General features: G+C 44.6%; 1 protein-coding gene across 1 annotated transcript in view; it reads left to right on the top strand.

Annotated features, from left to right (window-relative positions):
• Nucleotides 1-1938: 1938 nt before the first annotated feature.
• Nucleotides 1939-15040, top strand: part of LOC145358531 (beta-1,4-galactosyltransferase 1-like) — a 43299-nt gene continuing 30197 nt past the window's right edge. Inside the window, exon 1 of the mRNA XM_080212668.1 lies at nucleotides 1939-2241. Within this exon, the coding sequence (XP_080068794.1) occupies nucleotides 2094-2241 (148 nt within the window). The 5' untranslated portion in view covers nucleotides 1939-2093. The remainder of the gene's footprint in view (nucleotides 2242-15040) is intronic.

Genomic DNA, 15040 nt, shown 5'->3' with positions numbered 1-15040 from the left:
ACTGTGTGTCCATGCTCCCCAGATATCAGCCAGGTATCTGCAGTAATGTAAGGGTGTTTTAGGGGCATTTCTTAAATGCACTGTTCTCTCCACGCATGCCATGTAGGTGTTTGTATATGCTGGCGCAAACCTTTAACCCATGGCTGTCCCCTTGACCTATAGGTAGCACTTGTTATTGAATTCAAAACCATTCCTAATCACTTCCAGGTGCAGTAATCGAATTATTGCCTCATTGGGTCAGTCTCCCTGGGGGAACCTTCTGGAAGCTTTTCTTACCTCCCCCCGCCCAATTCCCCTATCTGTCTTTACGTTTGTGTATAGGCTCTCAACGTCCATCATGAACAAGAGGCTGTTTGACTAGATTGTGAGAGAGTTTACTATTTGTACAAAGTGATAGGTGGTCTTTGATGTAGCTTGGGTGTTTCCCTGGTATTGGATTCGATGTATTCTGCTATATTGTAAGACTCACTGCCACAGTCCGATACTATGGGTCTGCCCGCAGGTACTGTCCACGTGTCTGGGTGTTTGTATATTTTTGGGAGCATGTAGAAGACTCTGGGGCGTGGATGCTGGCTTGCTAGATATTTCTTTTGTTGATGTATTTGTCTGCTAATACTTGATTTAGTACATTCCTTATGATTTGCCTGGTTCCTGGATAGATAGGCCTGTCTAGTTGTTCATAGTTGTGGAGTTGCCTATGTGCCTCCAGTAGATACTGTTGTCTGACAATGTTGCTTTTAATTGTCTGCCAGTTTTATTATTGTCTCCCTGTTCTCCCTGTGTCGCCTTACAGCCTGCCTTTATGTTTTAGTGAGATTTGATTTATTTTTCAATTGTGAGATCCTTGCTGTTTTCACCTTGGTTGCTGCAAAGAATGCTGATCGTGTCCCGGGGGGGAGGTGGGGGTAGTTTCCATGTGGATTTTGAGGTGAATGGGAGTCTGTCCGATTCTCCCCCTTCAAAGTAGTCTACCAGTTTTCTTTCTCCGTAGAAGTCATCCAGATCTCGCTGGGTTTCAGGTTTGCTGTGGGTACAAAGGGACGACCCTTCTCTAAGGTCTTTCTTTGTGTTTCTGTCAGCTGGAAGATAGTGCTCAGGTTTCTGACTGTCTTGTCCTGCTGAAGGGATGTGTTATCCCATGTTGCATGTTCCTCTCCTCGGGCTTCTGTGCACTTTGGTTTAAAGCTTTCATTTTAAGATCATGTGTTGGGCTGTGACTTCTATCCAGTGTATGTTATCCCATCCCACTCCAATGAGTTTATTGCTGAGGGTTGACATGTGGTCTGCGGATTTATGAATTTATCTCTAGTATGGTTTCCTCCTCCTCGTTAGGAACATCCCTACTGTAGTTCAAGGCTACTGGAAAAATACAGGCGTTGGGGAATTTTATCTGGGCCGCTCTTAGGAGTGTTTGCCACTGTTTTGTTGCTGTTGAACCCTTTTGGCTGCTGTTGTTAATCCCTACTGATATGATGAGTGTTTTCACATGTGGTTGGGGATGTACTTTCTCCAGGTTTGCCTCGGCTTGTGTGAATTTTACCCCGAGGAAGCTATTTGTGTTGCCCCATTGAGGTATTGTCGGTATTTGGAGAGAGATAGAGTTGTGTGTGTAACTGGGGAGAGAGTGAGTGTTGTAGAGAGAGGGGGAGAGAGTGAGTGTTGTAGAGAGAGGGGGAGAGAGTGAGTGTTGTAGAGAGGGGGGAGAGAGTGAGTGTTGTAGAGAGAGGGGGAGAGAGTGAGTGTTGTAGAAGAAGTAACTGGGGGAGAGAGTGACAGACAGTGTAAGTGGGAGGAGTGTGAGCAGGGGGAGGAGAGACAGAGAGAGGCAGGAACAGACTGGCTGTTGGAGGTTCCGCCTTGCTGGGAGGCTGTAGCTGCGATTGTGGCGACAGAGCCCAGCCCGGGGACAGGGGAGCGGAGCCCAGGGCAGAGAGCGGAGCGGAGCCCGGGGACAGGGGAGCTCAGCCCGGGGCAGAGAGCGGAGCGGAGCCCCGGGGGTGGGGGGGGTGCTGAGTGTGACGGTGTGTCCTGGTCTCTCTCTGTCTCGGTGACAGTCTCGCTGCCTCCCCGGGCGGGCGGGTGGTCGGGGGGAAATGCGGTGGAAGTTGCTGTTGCTGATGCTGGTGCTCTCCTGTCTGCTGCTCTGCCTCTGGCTCAACAACCTGAGCAGCAGCCTGAGCGCCTGGAGGATCTCCCAACACTGGCAATGGAGCCAGAGCAAAGGCACCCTGGCCCACACAGGTGAGGCAGGGGGGGAAGGGGAGGGGGTAGAGGAGAGGGGAAGGAGGGGGGGGGAACAGAGAGGGGGGCAGAGAAACAGGGAGAGAGAGGGGAGGGAGGAGGATGGGGAGAAGGTGATTTTGGGACAGAGAGAAAGGAAGGAAAGAGGGGGTTTCTCTGGAGGGGTGGAAGAAGTGAGGGGAGGAGAAGGAAGAGCAGAAGGTAAGAATATGGGAAAGAGTGAAGCAGATGATCTGAAATCTCTCTCTTCCCACAGAAAATGGCTGTTATGACTGTGCATTATTTATTGAAATTGTCAGCTAAGTGTGAGAGCTGAGGCTAAGTGCTGTTTTCGTATCATTTGCTTGCTGCTTTTAAAAAAAACAAGTGCCCTTGGTCAATGATTGCAGAAGGAAATAGAATTTAACCTTTGAATCCTGTCTTTTCGCTTCCCCTAGAGAGAGAGAGAGACTCCATACTGTCATGTGAAACTACATATTTCGATCTTTTTGAAGAAATGTATTTGTAGACTTCCTGGAGCCGGATTACTATATCCTGTGACAATGGTGTCTGAGGCAGTGGTCTGATCGACATCATTGTGGCTTTTCAAATAGATTAACTGGAATGTAATTAACTCTCAAAGTGCAATTAATGTGGGATGTAGAGATGTTTTGGCAATGAGTTAGTTTCTTCTTACCCCACCCCTGGGGGAAGTTACAGTGTAAAAAAAGTTCACATAAATGTAGATGTAAGAACTTATAATGGAAATATTATAAACAAAGGAGAGAATGTGTGCCTATATGATGGCACTGACTTTCCTTGGACCTTAGCTCTCACCCTGTGACCCTAATTTGCTTGTCCATTAGAAGTACATTTGGCTGTCTCAGTGTGAGTAGGTGAACTTGTCCAGATTTTTAAAAGATCAATAGTGCCAGATAGCTTTCCGTTCGCCTTCATTTCATATTGGGTGGAATACAGTGACCAGAGAGCTTGATTGCAAAATCTAACGTTGGTTTGATTTAAAAGCAACATACTGCAGGTGCTGGAATCTGAAACAAAAACAGAAAATGCTAGAAAATTTCAGCAGGTTTGACAGCATCTGTGGGAAGAGAATAGAGCCAAGGTTTCAAGTCTAGGTGACCCTTCATCAGACCTGATGAGAACTGGAAGTTGAATGAGATTTGATTTGTTATTGTCACATGTATTGGGATACAGTGAAAACTATTGTTTCCTGTGCGCTATACAGACGAAAGCATACTGTTCCTAAAGAAGGAGAGAGTGCAGAATATAGTGTTACAGTCATAGCTAGGGTGTAGAGAAAGATCAACTTAATGCAAGGTCGGCCCATTCAAAAGTCTGACAGCAGCAGGGAAGAAGCTGTCCTTGAGTTGGTTGGTAAATGACCTCAGACTTCTGTACGTTTTTCCAGACAGAAGGAGGAATGCGTGGCGTCCTTAATTATGCTGGCTGCTTTGCCGAGGCAACGGGAAATATAGACAGAGTCAGTGGATGAGAGGCTGGTTTGTGTAATGGATTGGGCTACGGTCACAATCCTTTGTAGGTCTTGGGCAGAGCAGGAGCCATACCAAGCTGAGAACAACCAGAAAGAAGGCTTTCTATGGTGCATCTGTAAGACTAGGTGAAAGTCATGGCTGACATGCCAAATCTCCTTAGTCTATTGAAAAGTAGAGGCGTTGGTGGGCTTTTTAACACTAGTGTTGGCATGGGGGGACCAGGACAGGTTGTTGGTGATCTGGACATCTAAAATCTTGAAGCTGCCAGCCCTTTCTTCTTCACCCCTGTTGATGGAGTCCGAGATATGTTCTCCTTTACACTTCCTGAAGTCGATAACAATCTCTTTCAGTTTTTTTTGACATTGAGGGAGAGATTACTGTTGCCGCACCAGTCCCCCAGGTTCTCTATTTCATTCCTGTACTCCATCTCATCATTGCTGGAGATCTGACCCACTACGGTAGTGTTGTCGGCAAACTTGAAAATTGAGTTGGAGGAGAATTTGGCCACACGTTTGTAGGTGTGTAAGGAGTATAGTAGGGGTCTGAGAACGCAGCCTTGTGGTGTGCTGATGTTGAGGATGATCGTGGAGGAAGTATTGTTGCCTATCTTTACTGATTGAGTTAGGAAGTTCGGGATCCAGTCACAGAGGGAGGTGTCAAAGCCCAGGCCATGGAGTTTGGAGCTAAGTTCCATGGGAATAATGGTGTTGAAAGCTGAGCTGTAGACAATAAATAGGAGTCTGATATCGGCGTCATTGTTATCTCGGTCTTCCACGGTTGAGTGCCGGGCCAGGGAGATGGCATCTGTTGTGGAGCTGTTGCGGTTATAGGCAAACTGTAGTGGATCCAAATAGTCTGGGAGACTGGAATTGATTCATGATTAGTGTGAAGGGAATGCGATCTTCTGGTTGAGTTGTTAGACCAATTCTAACCTCTCAGGTTGGGGGAACACAAAAAGATTCCTAACTGCAACATTGCAAGGAAGGTCTCTCCAGTATCCTGGCAATTATCCCTGAGCCAATATTGCTCATTGCTGTAGCTGCTTTTTATAATCTTGAAGCAAGTCTTTGAAATTGCAGAGGAAAGAATATGTGTGATTTTAATTTTATTTTTTTAAGCATGTAAGCAGGTAGCTTGTTGTAAAGAGTTATCTGATTATCTGGCTTATCACCTCGCTGTTTGTGGGAACTTGCCATACACAATTGATTGCCTCACTTGAGGGCGTAGGTTTAAGGTGAGAGGGGAGAGATACAAAAGGGTCCAGATGGGCAATTTTTTTCACACAAAGGGTGGTGAATGTCTGGAACAAGCTGCCAGAGGTCGTAGTAGAGGAGGGTGCAATTTTGCCTTTTAAGGGTTATGGGGAGAAGGCGGGAAAGTGGAACTGAGCCACTTCAGATCAGCCATGATCTTATTGAATGGCGGGGCAGGGTCGAAGGGCTAGATGGCCTACTCCTCCTATTTCTTATGTTCTTATTTCCTACATTACAGCGGTGACTACACCTCGAGATGTACTTTGTGAAGCACTTTGGACCAGCTGATGTGTCAGGAGCTATTTAAGTGCGAGTTCTCATTTTTATGCAAATACTAATTCACCAAGGCAGTTTCCTATGGGGCCTTCAGTGAAACAGTTAGTTGGACTCTAATTGACAAGAGCAAACCCAAAGCAAGAATGATAACACTTATTGCCTCTTTTACTGTAAATATTCTCTCTGCTATTCCAGATTCCGATAATTGTGTGTGTTTCTTGTGACAGGGTTGGGGGGAGTGGGGGGGGCCTCAATGAACTCTTTATTTTCCTGTGACGGATCAAACCCAGGATGGAGTCATAGAACCCCAATAGTGCAAAAGGAGGCCCATCAAGCCTGCACCAGGTCCTATTCCCATAACCCCATATATTTACCCTACCAATCTCCCGATACTTAAAGGGTCAATTTAGCACGGCCAATCAACCTAACCCGCACATCTTTGAATTGTGGGAGGAAACTGGAGCAGACACGGGGAGAACGTGCAAACTCCACACAAACAGTGACCCAACCGGGAATTGAACCCGGGTCCCTGGAGCTGTGAGGCAGCAGTGCCTGCCACTCTGCCGCCTGATCTGGGGGAGGGTGGGTAAAGCTTCATCTTATTAAACTAGAAAGAGCGCAGAAAAGATTTAATAGGATGCTACTGGGACTTGATGGATTGAGGTATAAGGAGAGGCCGGATAGACTGGGACTTTTTTCTCTGGAGCGTAGGAGGCTGAGGGGTAACCTGATAGACATCTATAAAATAATGAGGGGCGTAGACAAGGTAGATAGTCAATATCTTTTCCCAAAGGTAGGGGAGCCTAAAACTCGAGGGTGTACGTTTAAGGTGAGAGGGGAGAGATACAAAAGGGTCCAGATGGGCAATATTTTCACACAAAGGGTGGTAAATGTCTAGAACAAGCTGCCAGAAGTCGTAGTAGAGGTGGGTACAATTTTGTCTTTTAAAAAGTATTTAGATAGTTACATGGGGTATAGAGGGATATGTGACAAAAGCAGCCAATTGGGATTAGATTAGGGGTTTAAAAAAAGGGCAGCATAGACAAGTTGGGTCGAAGGGTCTGTTTCCATCCTGTAAACCTCTATCACTCTTTGACTATTGTCAGCTTGGATCTTTGTCTCCCTTGTCGGGATCTCGAATTGGATTCAGTTGGATTTTAAATTTGGTTCTTGGAGCAAGCAAGGAATGGATTTAGATTTGCCCGGTCCACTCTGAGCATTGGCTGTATAACTTTAAGAATGGAGTAAAACATGAGAAAAAAATACAAACCTTGAATATTAACCATAAGATCAGAGCCAGGCTGTTCTGGGGTGATATCAGGAAGCACTCTTTTTTTAAAATAAATACATGTCAACCAAATGTTAAAGACAAATCATGTTTGACTAACTTGAATGTGTTTTTGGTGTTTGGATAAATTTGGAAAAAGCGTTGATAAAATGCCAAATGGTGGATTTGTCAATAGGATTGATGTCAGTTGGATTAAAGGGGTGGTTTTATAAGTTGGGAGGGGTACACAGTGCTATCTCTAGACCAGCATGTGGACCACTGGTCTCAAATACCCAGGTAACCCAGACATGGATAGATGGGACTGGATTTCAAAATATGAAGATGACTTGAAACTCATTGGGGTGGGTTTTCCCCTTCTGCCTGCCACGGGAATCGGAGCGGGTGAGGGGCGGACCACAGAAAAGATCGTAAGAACTAGGAACAGGATTAGGCCATCTGGCCCCTCGAGCCTGCTCCGCCATTCAATAAGATCATGGCTGATCTTTTCGTGGACTCAGCTCCACTTACCCGCCCGCTCACCACAACCCTTAATTCCTTTATTGTTGAAAAATGTATCTATCCTTGCCTGGGAAACATTCAATGAGGTAGCCTCAACTGCTTCACCAGGCAGGGAATTCCACAGACTCTCACAACCCTTAGTGTGAAGAAATTCCTCCTCAACTCAATCCTAAATCTGCTCCCCCTTATTTTGAGGCTATGCCCCCAGTTTCAAGGCGCTGACCTCAGGTGGTATTTTCTAGTTTCAGGGCAGGCATCACTGGAAAATTCTGCCTGTCATATCAGTTCCAGGGTGTGAACAGATAGTGAAAAGGACAGACAGGTGCATTTTTAGTTAATGCTTGTGTGAAACTCCACGTGGAAGTTTCGCTGCGCTGCTCAAATGCCAGTAGTTGTTGCAGTAAGGGTTGGGCTGTTTCTGACAGGTTTTGCCTGAGACTAATGAGTTATCGCCCAAAACTGCTATTCTGACGTGGAACTGGGCTCCGCAGCATTTTTTATTACTGTCACAAATAGGCTTACATTGACACCGCAACAAAGTTACTGTGACAATCCCCTAGCCGACCTTAAAAGAGGACCACACTCCGGCGCCTGGTCGGGTACACTGAGGGAGAATTTAGCTTGGCCAATACACCCAACCAGCACGTCTTTCAGACTGTGGGAGGAAACAGGAGCGCCCAGAGGAAACCCATGTAAACACGGGAAGAACATGCAGGCTGGGAATCGAACCTGGGTCCCTGGTGCTGTGAGACAGCAGTGCTAACCACTGTGCAACTGCACTGCCGCTCTGCAGGAGGGCGGATTCGGAACATCCACTCTTCCTGCCGCATCCCTGGCAGCTGTTGCTGACTCCCACTGGACTGCTGGGTTTGTCTTCCTGAACAAGTCATCGACATTAACCTCTCAACTGTAAGAACAATGCAGCAGTACCGCGTCAAAGTCTAAATGATGTGCTGCATACAAGCTGAATCATCACCAACAAGTCCATTCAGGACAATGTGTGGTAAACTTTCTATTCATTCTACCAACCGGAATTCTTCAATAACTGGAATTTCTTGACTTTCCCCTAACACTAGTCAAAGCAGCTGGAAGCAATTGCAAAGTTTGCCTAAACTGTATACTTAATTATTCTACACTCCAATCTATGTTTCATGTACTTTTGAAGATAAAAGTTATCTACTTCCTGAGTACTGAATTCACGCTTGAACAGTATTACACTGTATTCTTTGGCAAATGGAACTGGTCAAACTATTTGATTAACCAAATCTGGCTTTTCCCTACACATACCAACTGATAATGGTGTTATTGTACGTGGCAGGGAGGGGTAGCATTGCATCAGGAGATAGCTAGCCTGCAACATGCACTGCCAAATGGCTCCAGCAGTCAGCTGCAAACTCCAAGTTTGTTCATGTTTAAACTTTTTATCCTTTTCTGAATTTGCAACCCTTGACAAAAACGTCCTGGATTGTTCAGAAGCCTCCAGAGAAGGAGGGTGGATCTTCCCGGCATTGCTAATAACACGCTTGCAGAGGAAGTTCTTTGCTTCCATGTCACATGTAGGAGCCATCCTGTGCCCTCCCCTGTCACAATTTAAAGAGTTCACTAAGTAGTCTCTCAACACCAGGTTAAAGTGCAACAGGTTTATTTGGTAGCACAAGCTTTCGGAACACTGCTCGTTCATCAGGACTCCGGAAGCTTGTGCTACCAAAGAGACCTGTTGCACTTTAACCTGGTGTTGTGAAACTGCTTACTGTGCCTATCCCAGTCCAACGCCAGCAGCTCCACATCACAATTAAAGAGTTGACAGCAAGTGGGCACAGATTTAAGGTGATTGGCGCCAGAGAGGACATAAGGAAAACTTTGTTTTACAACGGGAGGTTAGGATTTGAATATTTGATTGGTAATGGATATGGCTAGTTGGCCATTGATGTACTATGGATGGCAAGTTGTTGTGATCAGAGATGCCCTCCCTACCTGAAATGGCACTAGAAGCTAATTCAGTATTAACTTTCAGAAGGAAATTGGCTAAATACCTGAAAAGGAACAAAAATGGCAAAGGCACAAGTGAAATGTAGCAGAGTTGGGGGGTGGGAAGGGTTTGGTGGAACCAATTTGATAGCTTACTCAAAAGTCTAGCACATGCTTAGTATTGGCTGGAATTCTCTGGCTGTTCACTCCCCATTGCCAGCAGGAATGGAGGATTTGGCGCTCAGCCAAGACTTCATTCACTGGCCTGTTACACCACTTTCTCTGACTCTGCTTTGTTCTTGACCACTCCGAGTACCAGCCTGTGCCCAAGGCTGAACCTGAAAGCAAAGTAGATTACAAAAAGCGGGTGACATGGAATAAAAGTGAGAATAGTTTTGAAGTCTGCCATTATTTGAGAAATGACAGGTATGCGATGTCATGGACCAGATGCCTAACTAATTAATAGGTACCAGTATGTCCTGTAAAACATCGGCAGCTTAACAATGTGCTTTGTTGAAACAACTGCTTTTCCACAATATGTCACATATGACACATCCACTCCAAGCCTGGCCTGGATGATAAGTATCGAGATAAGATGATTCCAAAATATTTCTCTAGGTGCCGCCTCTGGTTCCATGTTAATTTTATCACAGTACACCAAACTAAACTTGTATTAAAGTAAGGAATGCTTTGAGTGTACTGAGGCTGTAGACTACTGAAAACGCAGAGATGTATACAAACCACAGCAGAATGTTCAAGCAGTGCAAAATTGTCTGATTAATTGTCAACCAGCACCTACAAGCTGATCACCGAGGCATTGTTCTTTGTAGGAATTTGCAGTACGTATGTCAGCTGGCTTTCAGACTTTGCAACGAAGACATTCTCAAAAACATGTCATTGGTTGCAAGAGCCTTGGGATGTTCTGAGGGGCTGAAAGGTGTTGGAGAATTGCAAACTTTTTTAAACCGTGCATGGACCCTTGTGAAGGCCAAACCAGGTTCCAAGGGGGTGAAAGTAGGAACCGGGACAATCACCTCAAAAGTGGCCCCTTGGCCTTTGATGGAAGGAGGGTTTGTGTCAGATCTTTGGAGTTTGTTCAATCAGTAAGCTCAAACTAGTGGGCAGAGTGTGGGGCAAATCACTGGGCATATTAATATTGAGGGAGAGGGTGTAATGAAGACTCATCAAGATGGTATCAGTGATTTGGTACCAATGTGATGAGGGGAGGTTTGAGATTATGAGGTTCAGTTCTATCTGGAGAAGATGAAGAGGCAACTCAAAACAAAGAAAACTTATGATGGACTGAATGGAGTGGTGAGCGAAGACAGTGGAGGGAAACATGTATGTATAAATGTCACAACCTGATTTGAGAGGAGGTTAGAGGACATTTCTTTATAGAATCATTCAGCAGTTGGGAGGGAGTGCATTTGGCCCATCATGCTGGTGATGGTCCTTGGAGTGAATCTTATTCATCCTACTGTCTACTCTTCCCTCCTGGCCCAGTAATTGTTCTCCTCTTCCAAACATTTATCCAATAGGCTTTTGAAAGTTAATATTGAATCTGCTTCCACCACTGTTTTTGATGATGCATTACAGTAAAACAAAATCCTCATTGCATCCCCTGATACTTTTACCAATTAGCATAAGTCAGTATCCTATAATCACTACCAGTGGAAACAGTTTCTTTCTATGTACTCTCATCAAAACCTTTAGAACATCTCTATTAAACCTCCCTTAACTGTCTTCGCAAAGGATGCTTGGCTACTGGGAGTATTTGAGGCTGAGATCGTCGCAGTTTTGAAGGTGTGAACACCTGAAGTGGAGAAAGACTCCAGGTGTCATGGAAAACACAAAGTGGGATTAGGTGTATCTTCTATGGGGTGTGGGATCGCTGGCTGGGCCAGCATTTATCGCCCATCCCTAATTGCCTTTGAACTGAGTGGCTTGCCAGGCCATTTAAGAGTCAATCACATTGCTGTGGGACTAGAGTCACATGTAGGCCAGACTAGGTAAGGACATTAGTGAACCAGATGGGTTTCTCCGACAATGATTTCACTGTCATCGTTGGACTTCCTGATTTTTTTTTGTTGGATTCAAGCTTTGTGGTATTTGTATGCCAGAACACTACCCTGGATCTCTGGATTACTAGCTTACTGACAATACGACCATACCTTTGCCTCCTCGTTGGTTTAGGTTAAAAAAGATCCTGCTCACAGACAGTGGGCTGAATGGCCCCCACATTTGCAGGGTATTGTTTTCTCAAGAGTGATGAGAGGTGTCACTTATATTCCATAGAATTATCAACATTTGTAACATTAAGGACGCCATTTGGCCCATCGCTTCTGCACTAGGTGACACGGCACTACCTGGCCTAATTCCATTTTCCAGCTTTGGTCTGTAGCTCTGAGGTTACAGCTCTTCAGATGCAAACCCAAGGGCTTTTGTAGAGTAGGGTTTTTTCCTCTTTCATGCTTTCAGACAGAGTTCCAGAGTCTCCATATATTTCTCTCCAACCCGCCTCTAAGCTTAAAATAGAAGCAAAATACTGCAGATGCTGGATTCGGAAACAGAAAGTACTGGAACATCTCAACAAGTCTGATAGTGTCTGTGGAGAGAAAATAGAGCCAACGTTTCAAATCTGGATGATCCTTCATCAGAGATGTTTTTGATGACTATTTCAAATATATATTGGTTTGTTATTGAACTCTCTTAATAAAAAGGGGCCCTTCCAATCCGTGCTATCTAAACTGCTGGCGTAAGAAAAACAAAATGCTGCAGATGCTGGAGATCTGAAATAAAATCTGAAAATACTGGAAATACTCGGCAGGTCTGGCAGCATCCATGGAGAGAAAAACAAAGTTAATGTTTCAAATCCAAGATGACTTTTCTTCTGAACTGTCTCAACCCCTCGCTATTTTGTATACCTCAATTAAATCTCTCCTCAGTCTCCTCTTGTTCTGAAGAACCTCAGCATAATCCAGATAATGTTCCCCGATCCAGACAACATCCTCGCAAATCTCCTCTGCAACCTCTCTGGAGCTGTCACGTCTATCGTATGGTGTGGTGACTAGAACTGCACACTGTACTCCAGCTGTGACCTAACTAATGTTCTATACACTTCCAGCATAACGTTCTTGTCTTATTGTTTGCCTTGGCTATTGAAAGAAAGCATCTGGTAACCCTTTCTGACCTGGCACCACCTTTACGCTGGTCCATCAAAATACTCTCTGGCTCACCGCTCGTGTACGTAGCTTCTGTAAGTTCCAGGTACCATTTGAACTTAAATTCTGATTGCATTCATTTGAGACTTTAACCATATTTGTAAACAGTTTGGTGAAGTAATTCAGGAACTTTCATCGCAAGTTATAGATTAATTCTTATCAGAACCAGGCCAGACACAGGGAGAATGGGCAGACTCTGCACAGACAGTGGCTCAAGTTGGGAATTGAACCCGGGAACTATGAGGCAGCGTTGCTGACCACTGTGCAACCGTGGCGACTGTGTTATTTTTAGTACAGCAGTCAATTTCAAGCATTGGTTTTTCTGTGTATTCTGTACAGATGGTGTGTAATTTTTGTAAAGCTTGTACCAAGCACTGACAGGTACAGCAGAAACATATCGTGGAAAAGCAGTTGTTTCAACTAAGCACATTGATAAGCTGCCATCTTAATGATGTTTTACAGGACCCCTTACTGATAACCTATTAATCAGTTGGACATTGGGTCTGGTGACACTGCATACTGTCATTTCTAAAATAATAGCAGACATCAAAACTATTCTCACTTGTATTCCATATAATCCACTTTCTGTAATCTACTTTCAGGTTTAGCCTTGAGCACAGGTTGGTTTTCGGTCTCTGTCCTCTCCCTGTGGGCAGTTTCTGCTCGTTACACTTCACAACCCACAGTGAGATCAATGTTGTTGCATTCTGATTGGCCTAAATGAGGAAAAGCTATGTCCTGTTTGACTTGAGGACTGCGTGATCAGCCTGTGATTGGTCGAGTTTCAGTCAGTTTCTGATTGGTTGCCCGAGGGGATAGAATCGTAGAATCTCCGATAGTGCATCCTATGGAGGCCCTATCCCTGTAACCCTACATATTTACCCCACTAATCTCCCTAATCTATGCATCTTGGGATAATAAGGAGCAATTTAGCATGGCCAATCCACCTAACCCGCACATCTTTGGATTGTGGGAGGAAACTGGAGCACCTGCACAAAACCCATGCAGACACAGGGAGAACATGCACACTCCACACAGACAGTCACCAAAGACCAGAATCGAACCTGGGTCCTTGGCACTGTGAGGCAGCAGTGCTAACCACTGTGCCACCCGAGGTGATAGGTGGTCATCTGATGATGTAATTTTCCGTTGTCCCCGATTGGCCCTCTAGGGTATCAATTAAAAGTAAAAAAGATTACATATTAGTCGTGTAGGCATACATTCACACTGCAATGAAGTTACTGTGAAAATCTCTTAGTTGCCACACTCCAGCGCCTGTTCGGGTACACTGAGGGAGAATTTGGTATGGCCGATTCACCTAACCAGCACGTTTTTCAGACTGTGGGAGGAAATCCATGCAGATACAGGGAGAACGTGCAAACTGCACACAGACAGAGAAACCAACCAGGAATTGAACCCGGGTTCCTGGCGCTGTGAGGCAGCAGTGCTAACCACTGTGCCACCGTGGTGTTGCCCCATTACTTGTGGGACCAACCCTCTTGTTAAAGTTTGTTACTTCTTGTTAAGATAAAAATAATGTTTTATGATCCTTGCCAGTTTGTTTAAGATGGGGAGGTATGCCATTATGATTGATAGGTTGAGCTCATTATCTCAGACTTTGATAATAAATTAATCCTTATCAGAGAATTCACTTTCCACGGGTCATTTGATGGTTAGTGTTACTTTGCTCCATGGTTGCTTGGAATGAGTTACTTTACTTTTAAAACGAACGATTGGGCAGTAAAGGTGCTGATAACCTTCATATTGATAGAGTAAATTACACAAGGTGGGTTATATGGCATAGTTTTGACGTCTGCTGTTATTTGAGAAGTGACAGTATGTGATGTCACCGGACCCAATGTCCAACTGATAATAGGTATCAGTATGTCGTAAAACATCATTAAGATGACAGCTTATCAATGTGCTTTGTTGAAACAACTGTTTTCCCATGATACATTTCTGCTGTACCTGTCAGTGCTTGGCATAAGAAAGCTTTACAAAATTACAGAAATTACACACCGTCTGTATAAAATACATATAAAAATCCATGCTTGAAATCGACTGCTGTGCTAAAAATAACACAACAGAGTCAGCACAGTGGTCCAGTGGTTAGCACTGCTGCCTCACAGCGCCAGGGACCTGGGTTCAATGCCCGGCTTGAGCCACTGTCTGTGCGGAGTCTGCACATTCTTACCTTGTTGGCGTGGGTTTCCTCCGGATGCTCCAGTGTCCTCCCACAGTCCGTAAAAGCCATGCTGGGTGAGTGCATTACTCGTGCTAAAATTCTCCCTCTGTACCGAAACAGGGATCAGAGTCTGGTGATTAGGGGATTTTCACAGTAACTTTGTTGCAGTGTTAATGTAAGCTTGTTTGTCAAACTAATAAATGAACCTTAACTTTACTCGGAGGAGTTTAGAAGGATGAGGGGATGATCCCATTGAAACTTACAAAATACTGGAGTGTGGCGACTAGGGGATTTTCACAGTAGGTTCATTGCAATGTTCATATAAGCCTACTTGTAACACTAATAAATAAAACTTTAAAACTTATCCAACTGACAGATAATTAACATTTAAAAGAACTACAGAGTTACAAAAGCTAATTACAAAACTTAATTCTAAACTTACAAAACCAAAGATAGTAAAGTTTATTTATTAGTCACATGTGGGCTTACATTCACATAGTAATGAAATTACTGTGAAAATCCCCTAGTCGCCACACTCCAGCGCCTGTTCGGGTACACTGAGGGAGAATTTAGCATGGCCAATGCACCTAACCAGCACGTCTTTTACGGACTGTGGG

Source organism: Carcharhinus amblyrhynchos, chromosome 26, assembly GCF_965287045.1.
Source record: "Carcharhinus amblyrhynchos chromosome 26, sCarAmb.v2.hapA, whole genome shotgun sequence".
Lineage (NCBI taxonomy): Eukaryota > Metazoa > Chordata > Chondrichthyes > Carcharhiniformes > Carcharhinidae > Carcharhinus > Carcharhinus amblyrhynchos.
Note: the sequence above shows the minus strand (reverse complement) of the source record. Positions and strands in the feature narration are given on the sequence as shown.